Source organism: Blennius ocellaris, assembly GCF_963422515.1.
Source record: "Blennius ocellaris genome assembly, chromosome: 24".
Taxonomy (NCBI): domain Eukaryota; kingdom Metazoa; phylum Chordata; class Actinopteri; order Blenniiformes; family Blenniidae; genus Blennius; species Blennius ocellaris.
Genome location: NC_137673.1, coordinates 9,239,169 through 9,254,746, shown reverse-complemented (window position 1 = coordinate 9,254,746; position 15,578 = coordinate 9,239,169). Strand labels below are relative to the sequence as shown.

The window sequence follows — 15,578 nt, the reverse complement described above, 5'->3', positions numbered from 1 at the left end:
TTAAATTGTTTTATTTCTTTGCATAAATGCACAGGATTTTATTTTTATAACGTTCATTAAAGTACTGAATACCAATTCAAACAAACCTTTAAGAGATGTGACGTTCTTTATTTAAAACAAGTTTTATCAAATCTGTATATGCACATGAGAAATTAACAAAAATGATATAATATATTAGTAGTAATAGTAGTAGTAGATGTTGTAGTTATTGTTGTGCTTGAACGAGTTCAATGAACGCTCCTTCATATTTTGGGCGAACGTGAACCGAACGTACATTATTTCTGCCTGATGAACGTTTCTGTGAACGCGCTTATTTTGGCGTTCGTGAACGGCGCTCTCGTAGATTAATGTTGTTTAAGAGGGTTGCCAAATGTCTAGAGCCTTTCAGTGGGAAAACCCGGCTAAAGCACACCGTAAACGGACCTTAACATTTCGGGGGGAAACAGCCAATCTGGCAACCGCAGCCACCAGAGTCGCACCGGCACATGCGTCATCAACATGCGACGCTTCACGGCAAACACAAACACAGCGGCACTGCCTCTGATTAATACTTTTTCTTCGTATGATTACTTTTATGACTTTTAATAATTTTATGAACATTTCAGTGGTGATCCAGGTGGAAACATCTTACCTTTTTGTGTTAACTTTGCCCGCCCGGTTTCAAGAATCAACTCCGTGCATCAACAACATCAACAGCAAACCTGAGACGGCACATTGAACTGAAGCACCCGACGAGCCTTTCAAGGTATGTGCAAGCAACTAAAAACAACCAAAAGACACGGCAACGGCAAGCTATTTATTGGGCTGAATATTGCACTTTTATGACCCAAGTTCAAGAACTTTTCTTTGGGCAAACAAGTCAGAAAACAATCGATTCACTAAAAACTGAAAAGTTACATAAATAATGTTTAGATGTTTTGCACTTTGAATGTTGCACTTTGAGGTACTTTCTTTTGCACCTTAAGGACCACTGTCCGCTCTTTTTTTTTTATTTTTTTTTTTTAATAATTCCACATTAAAAAGACCCTTCAAGCAGCATGTTTAGGAGAATATACTGAAGGGGTGGGAAGCTGCAGCTGGATACGAGTGTGACTAAATGGGGGACAACAAGATGGTAATGTTAGTATTCTGAGGTAGTAGCTCACAAACATATTGAAAACAAAAAGCTATGAACTAGTTAATTTTTTTTAGAAATGAATTATGAACTGAACTAGTCCATTTTAAAAATCTGTGAACTTAACATTGAACTAGTTTATGTCGAAACTGAACTTTCCCAACACTGGTTGTCGTAGTAGTAGTGACAATAGTACAAGCGGAACCTTTGAAAAGGGCTGTTGTTTGACGTCGGCGCCGGAACCTTCAGATTGTCAACACCAGCCTGCAGAGGAGGAGCCGCTCTCTTACTACAGTACAAACATTCTTTTGCAATATTTGTTTCCTGGGTTTCTTTGTGTATTTCAATCTGACACAACGTAAGAATGATAAAACTAGACTGTTGTTGTTATAGCGGCAGATAAATTCAACGAATTGCGACGTTTGCTGTCGCCTATGCAGAGTCGAGATAGCGTAGCATTAGCATTTTAGAGTTCAAAAAGTGTGGATTTATTAATAAATACACTCGCTACGTGAGCGACATGGTCGCCGGATTGAAGGATTTAGGAAGTTATGATAGAAACAGTTTTCATTTATAAGTTACGTACATTATTACTCAGCATAAACAGGAAATTATTTAAAAGTGAGATTATTTTCAATGAAGTTTGGTCTGTTTTTATAATAACGTATTTTTGGGGGAGGTCGTGTCTCTAATAATTGGTTGCAAAAATGCCGACCAACAAATCTTCGACGCTTAGGATTGCAAGGAATGCTTATAAAAGTACAGTGTGGTGTGTGAATGGGGTTTGGTGTCAATCCAAAATCTTCGCGTGTCAAGATCCCGATATCCTCTGACCGCTGGCATCCGCTGTGGCTGCAGTCATAAACGTACTGATTTGGCATGCTTGCGATTTCCAAATTGGCATGAGTCAACCTCTGTAACGTGCCCTGCGTTTCGAACGGCGACTGACGAGAAATACCTCGTTACCCTTTCCCCGAAAACAGGAGCTGCCAGTGCGGTCTGTCCTCCTGCAAAGGTGGCGATTATGCGGCCGGCTCTGCGTCCGTGAACGGCCGCTCTCACTGATCTCAGGCCAGCCGCCATTCCTCCGAGGTGAGTGACTCTGAAACACGTTTTGATAAAAAAGAAAATTGCACTGTGGGTGTTCGTTGGCTTGCACTGATCCAGAACCAACAGCTTCTGTCTGCCGCGATTCCGAAATGATTCTGTTTTCACATTTGTGCACAACAATTCTCTATTGGGGGAAAATACAAAAGAGCAAAACAGTCACATAATTACACAGATTTTAACGATAATGGTGGAAAATGATCCCATCGCTGCCTATAGACTTTAAGGTGAGATATTCTGCATTGCTAGAGCAGCAAGTGGGAGAGTGAATGAAAGAATAGCAAAAGAAATGAATGAATTAGTGTTTATAATATTGTTGATAAATGTTTGACTTAACCCTTAGATGCACAGGCGGAGTCAAAAATGACCCCACGGGTTGTTATTCTTCAACATCTTTAAAATGAAGTCGTAATATTTTCATATTCCAGGTATATATTCATATTATTCTTTTCATTAATTTTAAGAAATTGCAAGTTTTTGTATCACTACCCCACTCTTCCACAAGTGGGGTCAAAAATGACCCCAAGCAGTTCCTATGGAATCTTCTATGAAACTTTAATTCTTAGCAACTCTAACAGTCCCACATACACATCTGATATAATCTTGTACATCTAATGCAACTTTGACTGTCAATACTGTCCCACTTACACATGTGATGTCAGCAGTCTCACCACCCTGGAGGACATTTTTACCCAGCAGTGTACATGTAAGTATTCTCTCCATTTATCAACTTATTTTTCATTGACAGATTATGATGTGTGATCAAATTAGTGATCAAATGTGTGACCAGATTGGCCTACTTTGTTGTTGGCTAACAGTGTTTTTAGGTAGATAACACAGTATTGTGTTAGCTAACAGTAGCCAACTGTATTGTTATATGATTTATAGTTTTCTGTGCATTTTAAACATTGTCCTTTCTAATCTTTTTATTTATGTATCTAAAGTAACCTGGCTGCTAGGAGGCCAGCGAGGATCCCAGTGGACCTTGTCATACAACTGATCCAGGACGGATGGGTTATGCAGAGAACTCCTAAAAAACATACAGACTGGTACATCCCAGTTCTTCTCACTTCCATCAGCACCTCTTCTATTATATTATCAGACATGAACAGCTTCCTTGCATCTATTGGGGAGACAGTACTAAACCCAGGAGCAGGCCCTGGCTGACAACCTGGAATATTGAGCCGTGGTGTTTTATCCTGGCTGGGCGGTAACTCTGCCCAGTAAGAGCCTTAGCACCTCATTCTGTTGGACACAATATCCATTTCCTCTTCTGAGGACTCATCAGAGGACTCCTCTGTGTCTGACTGGTCTTGTTCAGTGGGGGACGACAGTCTGGGTCCTCTACATCTGAGATGTCACATTCTGAGTCAATGCCTCTGATGGGCCCTTCATCCAATCTGTCCTGGATCATTTGTATGGCAAAGTCCTCAGGGATCCTAGCTGGTCTCCTAGCAGCCATGTTACTTTAGATATATATATTAAAAAAAAAAACATTAGAAAGGACAATGAACGCACAGAAAACTATTAATTATATAGATACAGCTAACAATACAGTTGGCTACTGTTAGCGAACACAATACTGTGTTACCTACCTAAATACAATACTGTTAACAACAAAGGAGGCTAATCTGATCACTAATCTCATCACACATCATAATCTGTCAATGAAAGTTCATAAATGGAGAGAATACTCATATGTACGTTGTTGGGTAAAATGTCCTCCAGGGTGGTGAGACTGCTGACATCAGATGTGTAAGTGGGACAATATTGACAGTCAAAGTTACATTAGATGTTTAAGATTATATCAGATGTGTAAGTGAGACTATCAGAGTTGCTAAGAATTAAGTTTCATAGAAGATTCCATAGGAACTGCTTGGGGTCATTTTTGACCTCACTTGTGGAAGAGTGGGGTAGTGATACAAAAACTGCAATTTCTTAAAATTAATGAAAAAATAAATAAAAATGCAACTGGCCTCATGTCACAAACGTGTTTTATGAGGAATACCTGGAATATGAAAATATTACATCTCTTTGTTTTAAAGATTTTGAAGAATAACCACCCAGTATATTGCAAAAACGCATTGATTTGAATCGGGGTCATTCTTGACCCCACTTGTGGACGAGTGTAGGAACTGGTAGGTTGTGCATCCAAGGGTTAATGCACATATACAGCAATACGGATGCATATAAACATCTGCAAGTATTTTGCGCCGGCTTGTTTATTTATTTACATATTTCCTAAGTGCTGGCTCAGTTGGTTGTTGATTTTTGGCAGTGTTTCTGTCCTCTGTTCTTCCCTTCTTCATATTTAAATGTGCTGCGTTATTCAGGAAGTGACTCGGTATTCGGTGAGAAAGTAAATAGGAAATTCACGTCATACAGACACCTTGTTGTACCTGGTGATCTCGAGAAGCCGTCCACTTTTATTTGCAGCCGCGTCGCTTCTTTTCCCCTTCAACTTAATTAAGATCATTTATCAGCACCTCTGGTATCGACTGGCCGCAGCTTGAGCCCTCCTCTTCCTCTTCCTCCTCTTCCTCCTCCCGCAGGTGTTTGTCTGCTGCGATGGAAGCCGGCGGTTCAACCGCCGCCACCGACGACGTCCTCCTCGCTCGGCCCTGGCTCCCCGTGAGCGTCGGCGGCTGCCCGCTCCTCGCCAAGAGCTGGTTCGGCGAAACCACGTACCACGTCCTGCTGAGTGACCTGCACTGCGTGTGGGAGGAGAGGATGGACGGCGAAGCCATCCGCAGCCGGGCCAAGGCACGCACGCGTCCGGGCCGAGCTTCCAATCCGGGCGATGCACAGCAAATACACGTGTTTGGTTCTGACTTCTGTCTGTCCGTTTGTTTATCAGGATCTCAACAAGCGCCTGCAAGCGCCGGCCAAAGCTTTCTTCTCCTACCTGCACGAGGTGGCTCGGCCTTTCCTGTCGGGGGACGGCGGCGACGGTAAGGCCGCCCAGGTCTCCCTGACCAAATACGACGACGGGAACATGAGCATCCGGCTGAAGAGCAAGCTGGAGGGGCTGCCTTTCCACTGGGAGTTTCGGTGCACCCCCGCCCCCGTCCCGTTGGTACGACCCACACCTCAGACCACAGACCACAACACCTTTACCACATGTTCAACTGCTAGCAATCATGGACAATCCCCCCCCCCCTCCACAAGACACTGGACAAGCTGAAGAGCAGCTTCAGCAACAGACTGATTGAACCTGCTGCTCTAAGGAACGTTACAGGAAGTCCTTCCTCCCCACGGCAATAAGACTTTTTAACTCTTCTACCTCCGTCAGAGCCTCAATCATCACCTGGACTAAATTACATTGATACTTATATTATATCATATATTTCATATTGCATATTGCATGTACATATACATGTTTATACATGTGCAGGTACACTATTACCATTGGTATTATTATTATTATTATGACTGATATATATATATATATTGTTATTGTTATTTTATTGCTACCATATTGTTATTATATTATTGCTACCATTATTAGTAGTACTATACATGAGTATTATACACTATTTCACATTATCTGTATTATTATTATTATTATATAATGCCTACTTCTAATGGCTCTGCCATACTATCTATTTATTTATCATGCTTTTATCTCCTGCTTATTTCTAAGTGCCCATGTTCCGTTCTGTCTTATACCCAGATATTTTCATTTTTTTATTTTTTACTTTTATTACTATTCTATTGTATTTTATAATATTCGTATGTACCAGATTGCTGCAACAAGACAATTTCCCTTCGGGGGATGAATAAAGTAATTATCTATCTCTCTATGTGTGTTCTATCTACAGGTGTGCATCCAGCTGGTGCGCCCCCTGCTGGCCATGAGCCGGCTGCTCCAGCAGCAGGTGGACCAGCTGGGGGGTCTCCTGGTCCGGAAAGACGCCGAGATCCAGGACTACAAAGAGAACGGCGCCGTTCTCACCAGAGGTGCGCCGACCCAGACTAACGCTGTCAACTGTGCTCTTGTTGATTTCAATAATAGTGACACGTTTTTTGTACGTTCTCCCAAAACGATCGTCTTTCTTTGATTTCGGTTGTAATATTTCCTACTTTGATTGCTCTTTTTTTTTATGTCATTGCTTATTATGTATGCATTGTGCAACCCTCGTCCTAATTTCTTTTTCATATAGTGTAAAACACCCTGCGTTAAGCATTTTTTTAATTCAAAAATCAAAAAGGAGACACCTACTGTCTGTATTATAAGATGAATGTTTTGTATCTGTTGTTAAGTGAAGAAGATAAAGGAAGAAAAAAAAAATTCCATTATAAAAAGGGGAGGTCAAAGGAACTTAAATAGACTTCATGTGGCTTAAACAGGATATGACTAAAGTGTGAATCACGGGACTTAATGTGACGGACGGGAAAAGGACGGAATCGTACGGCGCAGGACAGGAAGTGATGCGACGGGACGTGGAGAATAACGCCAACGTCTGTCCTGTGTGTGTTTGAACCCCAGAGCGCCTTCAGACGGACGCTTTCGAGGAGCTCGCCTACAGACAGGCCTTCATGGCGAAGGTGAGGAATCGGACACACACACACACACACACACACACACACACACACACACACACACACACAGGTTTTGAATCGTTAATTTGCGTCACATTGTGGTGTTTGAGGAGGAAAGTAGCCTTTATGTAAAACGGCTCCTGTGCGAGGACTTATGGAAAGTTACGCAAAGGGGGGGGGTGGTGGGGGGGGGGTCATAATGGCGGCTCTATTCCCCCCGGCGAGAAAGACGTAGGAGGACGAGGTGGGAAGGTGAGCAAAGACTCCGAGACCACAGAAGAAGAAGGCGATAAACGCTGCGGCGGATCAAAGTCTTCCCTCTTGTGGTGAATTTCACCGAGGCCGCCCTCCGACCAAAGTCCACACTGAAATAAAACGTGTGTGTGTGTGTGTGTGTGTGTGTGTGTGTGTGTGTGTGTGTGTGTGTGTGTGTGTGTGTGTGTGTGTGTGTGTGTGTGTGTGTGTGTGTGTGTGTGTGTGTGTGTGTGTGTGTGTGTGTGTGTGTGTGTGTGTGTGTGTGTTTGAATCACAGGCGTTTAGCGTGTACGTGCAGTATTTATCTATCGGGGTTGGGCTTTTTACATGCTTCTGTGTGTGTGTGTGTGTGTGTGTGTGTGTGCCCTCACTGACTTGTGTTTGTGTCTCCGTTCGTCTCCACGGCAACGATCACCACGCTCATGTCTCAAGCTCGTGTGTAATAGTTTTTTGTTGTTTTTTTTTTTTTCTTCAAGTGGAGGAAAAATGAGAAAAGGAGTTACTCCATTATTGTCTCTCACCTGATATTTACGTCATTAATGACCACATAGTTGGTGACACAACCGGCGACGGTGAACCGGTGGAAGGTTAGCGGTAACCGCCGGTAACTCGCCAACGGATCACATGTCAATCACGTCCTCTTTCTGGCTGTGGTTGATTGTGACCCGTTCTCTTATTCAAATACGCAGCTTCACTTCATTGCACTTGAATTTGTTTGACTTTTTTTTTTTTTTTTTTTTTTTTTTTTAAATACGTTTGCAAGTCGTGTGTGTGTGTGTGTGTGTGTGTGTGTGTACATGTGCGAATGAAGAGGGACACAGGCTGAAAGAGAGACGATGATGACAGGAGCAGCAGCCCCCACACACACACACACACACACACACACACCCGACCACCACACAAACACCCCACCCAGCTCTGGTCAACATTTGCATGGGTGGAATTAGTCTGTTTCCCACTGACACACACACACACACACACACACACACACACACACACACACACACGGAGCTGAAAGATGAAAGGAAGCTTCAAACTTAAAGGATCACGTTGGGTTTCTCAAAGGGCCTAAATCTGTGCAGTGTGTTTGTGTCGGGCGGTTGCATTAACGATGTCAGTCGTGTGTGTGTGTGTGTGTGTGTGTGTGCGCTTTTCAAGCAGTTTGCCTTTCAGTGCCAGGGGTTAATGACAGTTTGGTTTGTCCTCCCTGAAGACAGCACTTCAAAGACCCTCGGGGTAGAACTTTCAGGAGAACGATTTTCCACCGAGGATAAAAAAAAAAAAAAAAAAAAGGCAAAGCGACGACATTTGTTTTGTGTTTGGAACAAGTTTTCTTTTCTTTTTTCTTTTTTTGTTTGGCCGGACAATTGTGGGGAATGTGGTTCGCATTCTGTCAGTAGTTTGGACCCTCATTCACCTAAAAGTTTATATTTAGATATATTTATATGATATCATAATATTTGTGATGAAAAAAAACCCAACAAATTATGGATTACTTGTGATTTAAATGATACGCCACATGACCCTAGTTTGTTTGTTTGGCGCTGGTTGCCCATCTCTTGGTGGATTATGACAAGATAAGATAAGATTATATGTGTACTATAATGACATTACAGGTGCGCAGAAGTACATTTAAACCACACGGAATATAAAAGCACTTGCAATATAACAATATACGTGATAAGATTCAGAGAGTAGCGATACTTTTTGCTGATTTCAAGGCGTGTTTTTTTTTGTAGCCGTTGAGCGTGACTTGGTTCATTATATTGTAGATTTCAGCTAATAGACCTCCGCTCGTTGAGTAAATAGAAATGCTGTTTTATGTGTCGAGATAAACAAGTTCCTTCTCCGTTGTCCTTCAAAAAATACATTATTAGAATTGATATTATTTTTCTGATTATTAATATTTGTATCATATTATTAGTACTAGAATTATTGTTTTAATTGTCTTTTGTTTTAAAAAAAAATGCAAATATTTATGTGTTTGTAGGAGAAAGTGAGGATATTACGGTTGGATTTTTTTGTTTTTTTAAATGGCTGAGGCAGAATTCCATGATACTTGTGAGTTTTATGTTTTGTTTGTGTTTCGGGATCCGTTATGTCACTGAGGGAAAGACAGATGTGAATGCGGTCTGAGCCGCTCGTCCACGTCTTGTGACGCATGCGTTTTGGTTTTTGGGTTTGTTTTTTTTCCCCCTGACCAGTGTGTGTGTGTGTGTGTGTGTGTGTGTGTGTGTGCGTCGTGCCGGCGTGCAGCCGCGTCACCGTCGTCCTAAGTGAGCCGTCACCGTTTGGGAATGTCGCCCCGAGACACGGCGGCTTCTTCACCGTCGGACAATTCGTGACCACATTTGACTGAAACACCTCGCTGTGGCTTTTTGTTTTTTTTCAAAATTTGACCTCCGTCCCTTCAAATATCTCGCTTTTTCTTGCTCGATTCGAAGGTTGTTTGTCGCGCGAGCAATAAGATCAATAACAAATGTGTTTTTCCTTTCCTCACAGTGCAGATATGTGCAGTTTTCCATCCCCAGTAATAGTTATGTGCTCAAACGGGGGAAGAAATTCGCCCTAAGTGCTGCGTAGCGCTGGCAGGAGGGAAATCCTAATATCTGTGTGCAGGAAACTGGAACTCTTCTACCCAGAACCCACTTAAAAATACACACGTTGACAGCGACTGAGTCAAAATGCGAGGATGTCGAGGTGTAAAAGTCGACAAGAAACTCGTCAACCAGCAATTTCTCTCGTTTATTGGAGAAAAGGAAACAAAACAATTGAATGTTTTGGGCTTTATTCTCACTAGATCCTGATTTGTGCAGACAACCGTGCTCCATTCCAGAAGAATGTTTCATTTCAGTTTCCGACAGCGACTTATGCTTGTTGATCTTTTTTTAGCGTTTCGACTTCATTCTCAGTTTTTTTTAAAAATGATATTCTGGACGTTTTAAACTCATTCTCAACTCATCCACTCAATACGTTTTGACTTAATTCGATGTTCTGACTTTCCTCAAAGCTCATTATTTTTGAGGAAATGACGGTATTCTCGATATTTTAACACATTTTCTTATTTTTCAACCATTTTATTGAAGTTTTTCAACTTTTGACATAGTCTGTCTTTTAAAAAAAGCTATATTTTATTTCAGACATATGCAATCATATACAAATCAACGTACCTATATACAGTATGTACTTTTTTTTTTGTTTTTAAGTGAAGTATGTTCAGACAAAATGAATAGAATTGAAAATATATCTGATTAACATGTCTGAAATGGGGCGGAAACTCGACTTTCTCCAACTTCTACACTGTTTGACTCCTCATTTGCCCTTTTCCTCAACATCTTGACTTCTTTTCATCACGTGTCCTCGCGTACGTTCATATCCTGGAAGAATTGAACTGTGGAAGGAGGAGAAATGGGGAAAGACTGGAGTCTGGAAGGTTTTCTCCCCCCCAGTCAATCATTGACGGCTGCCCTCATAAACGCCAGTGAGCAGCTCTTTATCTCACTCACCTGAGGAATTCAGGGCCCGGGTGGGAAGTAGGAGAGGCTGCTGAGGAGAGGAGGGGAGGGGGGGGGGGCACAATAGCAAGTAAGTGATAAAGAATTTATTTAGCATCCTTGTCGTAATGATATTATAATAAATGTGTCATGAGCTTGTAGTATTGCAGTGTTGATATTGGCGCTGATGCACTGTAGCCTGTAAAAACAGAATCCTGTACGTACAGTAGATCCTCCTCCTCCTCCTCCTCCTCCTCCTCCTCCTCTTCCTCTGCCGTCTGTCCGTTTTGCACACAGTTTCCACAGGGTTGTCCCCGGTCCGGGTCTGTAATTAGTCCCTCTGTGGCCTGGCGGCGGCCCCCTCTCCAGCTGCCGGCCTCCGGCCGGCGTCCCGGCCCCCGGACAAGGCCGAGCGCGGCTTCCCGCAACGATCCTCGCGAGCAAAGCTGCAGCTTCAAAAGCACGGCAGCAGGCTGCAGGAGCGGCACTCCGTCGGCACGTGAACGCACCGGGGGGGGGGAAGCTCCTGCAGTTTCCTGTTGCTGCGGCTAATGGCGATGGATGAAAATCTTCTGCGTCACCATTGTGGCTCCAATATCGGACTTTATGCAGAACATCAAAGCATCAAAAGGACATTTCAAAGAGCCTCATGTTGCATTCAAATAAATCAAATCCAGCCCCCCCGGTGGCCACGGCAGGCATTTGATCTGTTGTGACTGCTAAAGCGGCGTCGGGCTGAGAGGCAAATGAAGCGCGGCCAAATGAAGCGCGGCCCAACAGCATCCTGGGATTTTACCTCAAGTTCGACTGAGTTCAGTGTAACAGGCGGCGAAGTCTCGTCTATTTTTGGGCGTTTAAATCGACGAAGTTTTAAGTAAGTGCGCTTCAAATGGGAATTTAAAATCCTACTTATGTGCGCAAGGCATTGAGGGAAGATTATTGGCCTTTAAAATCATAGAAGAGTGAACTTGAACGCGCTTGAGATGTTCACTTCTCACCGATTTTAGGGTGATTTAGCAAAAATGTCCTGGTTCCAGTTGATTTGCTTAAATTATGAAGATGTTGGTGTTGATCATGTGACGTCTGGGACGTCGACTCTGCTCTTTAGCAGCTCTTTAGTCCCCGTTGCCCCTGATTTCAACAGGTTATTACTCTCCTCTGTCCTTGAGTGTTTTAATCCTCCCATTTTTTTTTTTTTTTTTTTTTTAGGAAGGGTGTGACCTTGAGTCCTGGGGGGGGGGGCTCTGATTCAGAACGGGAAGCTGAGGTCACGATGAGAGAGAACGAGGTTGAGGGGAATTAGAGAGAGTAAACATGAGGTCAGCGACGGGACGGGGGGGGGGGGTTTAGCGTGAGACTCTCCGGCACCAGACCCCCCCGCTCGAAAAACAACGGCAGCAGCGGCCCCGGCTAAAATCTAAAATCAGAGCTGTTTACCTGCTAATAATAGAGAAACACTGACGCGCTGCCAACTCCCACCCCCCCCCCCCCCCCCCCCCCCCCCCCCCCCGTCCTCTCATCACCTTCCCTAGATGTGATGCTTTGCTGTGGTTGAGGGTAGGGACGGGGGGGGGGGGGGGGCGGGGCTTGGAGGCGTGGCCCACACAGGTGAGCCTCTCGTCTCCGCTTGCTCCCGGACGTGGACTTCGTTCCGTTGCGACAGCAGGGAGGAACTTTCCACAGCATTACTCAGCTCCACGAAACGGGCACGAGGTTATTGACCCCCCCCCTCCCCCCCACCCCGTAATCGCCTTTTTATTTCTCGTCGCTTTTTTAGCCTGCAGCTGCAGATAAACACCCCGCTCCCTCGTCACTGTTGATGACCGGCTCACTGTTGTTTCCCCCGTTTCCACGGAGACGGAGTCTGAACTTTTTTTTTTTTTTTTTGGGAAACGTTCCACCCCGGGAGCCGTTTTCCAAAAGTTGCGCTTTTGCCATTCCCCTGGAAATCGTCCCCGCGTAAACGGGACCCACGTTTCTGCTCGAATTTGAGCAGTTTCGAAGTTTAATTAGCGAATTAACTGCAGCTTTTTCTGTTTTACGCACGTAAAATTGTGCGAATTGAGTATTTAAATGCCACCTCCTCTCACGCAGTTTGATTTTTAGCGCTCCGGGGCTGCCGGATCCAACACGTTGAGCTCAGCGTTTCACATCAAATAGTCCGAAGCGAGTCAGTCGGAGGCCAGCGAGGAGGGGGAGGGGGAGGGGTGGAAGTGAATAAAAAAGAGAGAGAATAAGGTGGGCTTTCTGCTGCTTTCTCTCGGCGCGGCACATTGGTCCCTCTGTGCCCGAAGCAGAACGAAGCCTCACCAGAGCATACATTTATTTTTACGATATTTAAACCAACAAATAACAAAAATAAATCAATGCGAAACCTCGAAAACCCGACCAAAGTGTGTTTAGGAGCCCCTCTGCCCTGACAGCGAGCGGGAGACCACCAATTTCTCCCGGTCAATATTTGAGGAGCTAATTTGGAGAGTTTGTCCTCTCCGCCGGGGGAAGAAGAAGAAGAAGGAAAAAAAAGAAGAGGAATTTTAGTGAATAGCGAGTGTTTTGCTACGCGTGGGCCATGCGCGCCGGCATTAACGCTACCCGGACGTCACCGTATCTGTCCGGCCGCCGCGTGCGTTTGGGTGACCAAGTAATTGCGGCTTTGATTTGGAGGCTTATCGTAGCTCCGACACGCCCAGAATCACACCTCGGCCATAAAACACACCTCTCACCACGCCGGCACAAGAACTCTTAAAGTCCTCGTGAAATGAAAATTCGACCTCCAAAACACTCGAGGGACATTTTTTATGCCAACTGGTCTCAAGGGTAAAATGTTAAAACACGGCGATCTGCGAGAAAATAGCCGATAAACGTTGGTATTTCCTCTGCTGGGCGGAGCTTCTGATAATAATAGAGTGACATCACGAGTTGTGCACACGCCCCAGTTGTGTTTACATTATGGAGGATCAGAGTTTTGACCACGAAGAGGCTGAATTGAACCATATTTCATCATCGTCGTCATTTCAAACCCAGTGATTGATGAAGAAGACACAGAAGGGTCGTTCTGCCATCGGTGACCCCGTCTGGAACATGTTTGAGGAAGCAGAAGACGCTTCGTCCTCCATTCGTCCTCGTCTCCTCGTCTCAGCAGCCGCCAGTTTTCACCTTTGAGGCTTTGAGGCTCCTGACTTTTGGCAGAACGACCGGCTTCCTGGATCCAACACGTCGAAGCGCTTTTCCGACTGCGCGGAATCACCGAAGATGAGTCCAGGTATTACTTGATCGTCTACTAGCCGCCCGAGCTAGCGGCTACCTGCTAGCCGCTAGCCACGTGAGCTAGCCGCTAGCCGCTCCCACCGCCTGTGCTCCTTTTCTCCTCTCTCGGTCTCTTCCAGGCTCAATCTTTCATCAAGGCTCAAAACGCCGACCATAACTTCAACACACTGTTAAAACTTGGATATTTAAGAGGAAACAAGCCAATGTAAACACAACAGATCGAGATCTGCACATCTCTTGACGTCACGCCCACGAAAAAGGATTCCCCCGACTTCCTCGGCTGGAGATTACTTGACTTTGGAGATAAAGTCCGTTTTGTGGCGAGGAAATGAAACGTCTCAATCTGACTACAAGAAAATACACTAAAAATAGATATTTGATGGTTTTTTGGGGGAGATATTAAAGCAGGAAAGCTCAGGTTTGATATTTTGTGGACTTAAATGTGGTTAAACATGAAGGAACGGCTTGAGTTTTGACGCAACGGAGGCATTCAAAATCAAATTCATCCCCATTTTCCATTCCTTTTGTCATCTAATGTATACAATTGTGATATAATTGATTACTAGATGATGAAAACACGGTTACGCTACGTCTTCCCAGGCTCTTCCTCTGCTGTGTGCCGAGCGGCCCGGCGTCCTCGGCTTTGACGACGACCTCCAGCGGCTGTACGCCGCCGTCGCCGCTCACGGAAACACACGGAAGCGCCAGGCGCCGGCAGGCGCCGCCACCGAGGAGCCGGAAGCCAAAGAAGCGGCGGTCGCCTCTTCTCCGGGTGCGTTTTGCAGACGTTTTGAAAGCTTTTTTTTTCTCCACTTGAAACGTGGCGGTGGTAACAGTTTGTGGCGTTATCCTCTCACGTGAACATTTAATCAAAAACTCGCTTGTTTTGTTTGTTTGTTTGTGCTCCAGCGGCCAAATCTGTCAGCGCCGACGCGGCGGAAGGGGAACAGAGGCGCGGCGGCCGGGCCGACAGCGCAGGCGCCAAAATGGCCGACAAACAGGTGAGAGACAGAAGCTCACTTTTACGATTTGACGGCCGTGTGGCTGTTTAAACATTTGGAGAGTTTTACAGCCATAATGGCTTTAAAACGAGGAGCGGAGTGTCTGAGACGGCAGAATTTAGAAGGTGTTAATCTTCACCTCCGCACCGTGTCCTCTCCTTCAGTCGCCGGCCGTCTCCTCCGAGCCGGAGCGACGGCCGTCCAAACCAAAGAAGAAGAAAGTGGGGCTGTTCAGATGAGCCGGAGCAGTACGACACACACACACACACACACGTTAAACAAAAAACATTTTAATCTCTTTCCATCTGCCTATAAAATCTCATTGTTTTACTGTCAAGATGAACTTTTTTAACATGTTTTTAAGCATTCTTTTTTTTTAGATGAAAGGTGTAATAAATGATCAGGATTTCTTTTATTCCTTTTATCTGCAGGGATTTTGCTTGTCTTTTTTAAAAAAAAAATTGCTTTATATGTTCCTTCACATTTGATTTTTAGAGAAGTCCAACCAATAAAATATATGAATTGAATTTTGAAGGCTGGTTCGGTTCATTTTTTTGTTTTTGTTTTTGAGCCCAATGGAGTCGTGGCCGTTCAAAGGTTAAGAGGAATAACAGGAAGTTGGATGTGTTTTAAATGTGGAGATGCTTCTGGTCCCTGGTCAGACAGACGGAGTACACAATGAGCCGGCGGCGGTCGATAAGAGCGCCCGCTCTCCTCTTTTTTTTTTTTCTTTCTTTCAGAGCACAGTGAGATGTTGACTCAAGGTGTTCCAGTATCTGGGGAATGCCATTGAAGTTT

General features: G+C 44.5%; 1 protein-coding gene across 3 annotated transcripts; it reads left to right on the top strand.

Moving 5' to 3' along the window:
- The first annotated feature begins 517 nt into the window (after positions 1-517).
- nhej1 (nonhomologous end-joining factor 1) lies at positions 518-15,280 on the top strand. Of its 3 annotated transcripts, none has more exons than XM_080519501.1 (9): positions 518-745; positions 2,098-2,206; positions 4,774-4,984; positions 5,079-5,297; positions 6,043-6,181; positions 6,711-6,769; positions 14,380-14,551; positions 14,689-14,780; positions 14,945-15,280. In XM_080519501.1, exons 3-9 carry the CDS (start codon positions 4,790-4,792, stop codon positions 15,017-15,019), a joined length of 951 nt encoding a protein of 316 aa, XP_080375627.1. In that variant the 5' UTR covers positions 518-745; positions 2,098-2,206; positions 4,774-4,789; the 3' UTR covers positions 15,020-15,280. The 3 variants fall into 3 exon arrangements, with proteins under 3 accessions (XP_080375627.1, XP_080375626.1, XP_080375628.1); XM_080519500.1 differs by lacking the exon at positions 518-745 and adding an exon at positions 1,368-1,408; XM_080519502.1 differs by lacking the exon at positions 518-745 and adding an exon at positions 1,394-1,472.
- Positions 15,281-15,578: the final 298 nt, after the last annotated feature.

Excerpts from the sequence above, each read along its gene's own strand:
- nhej1 (XM_080519501.1), top strand. The coding sequence starts at position 4,790 with ATGGAAGCCGGCGGTTCAACCGCCGCCACCGACGACGTCCTCCTCGCT. Across the intron at positions 4,985-5,078 it reads CCATCCGCAGCCGGGCCAAG|GATCTCAACAAGCGCCTGCA; the intron begins GCACGCACGCGT and ends TTTGTTTATCAG. Across the intron at positions 6,182-6,710 it reads CGGCGCCGTTCTCACCAGAG|AGCGCCTTCAGACGGACGCT; the intron begins GTGCGCCGACCC and ends TTTGAACCCCAG.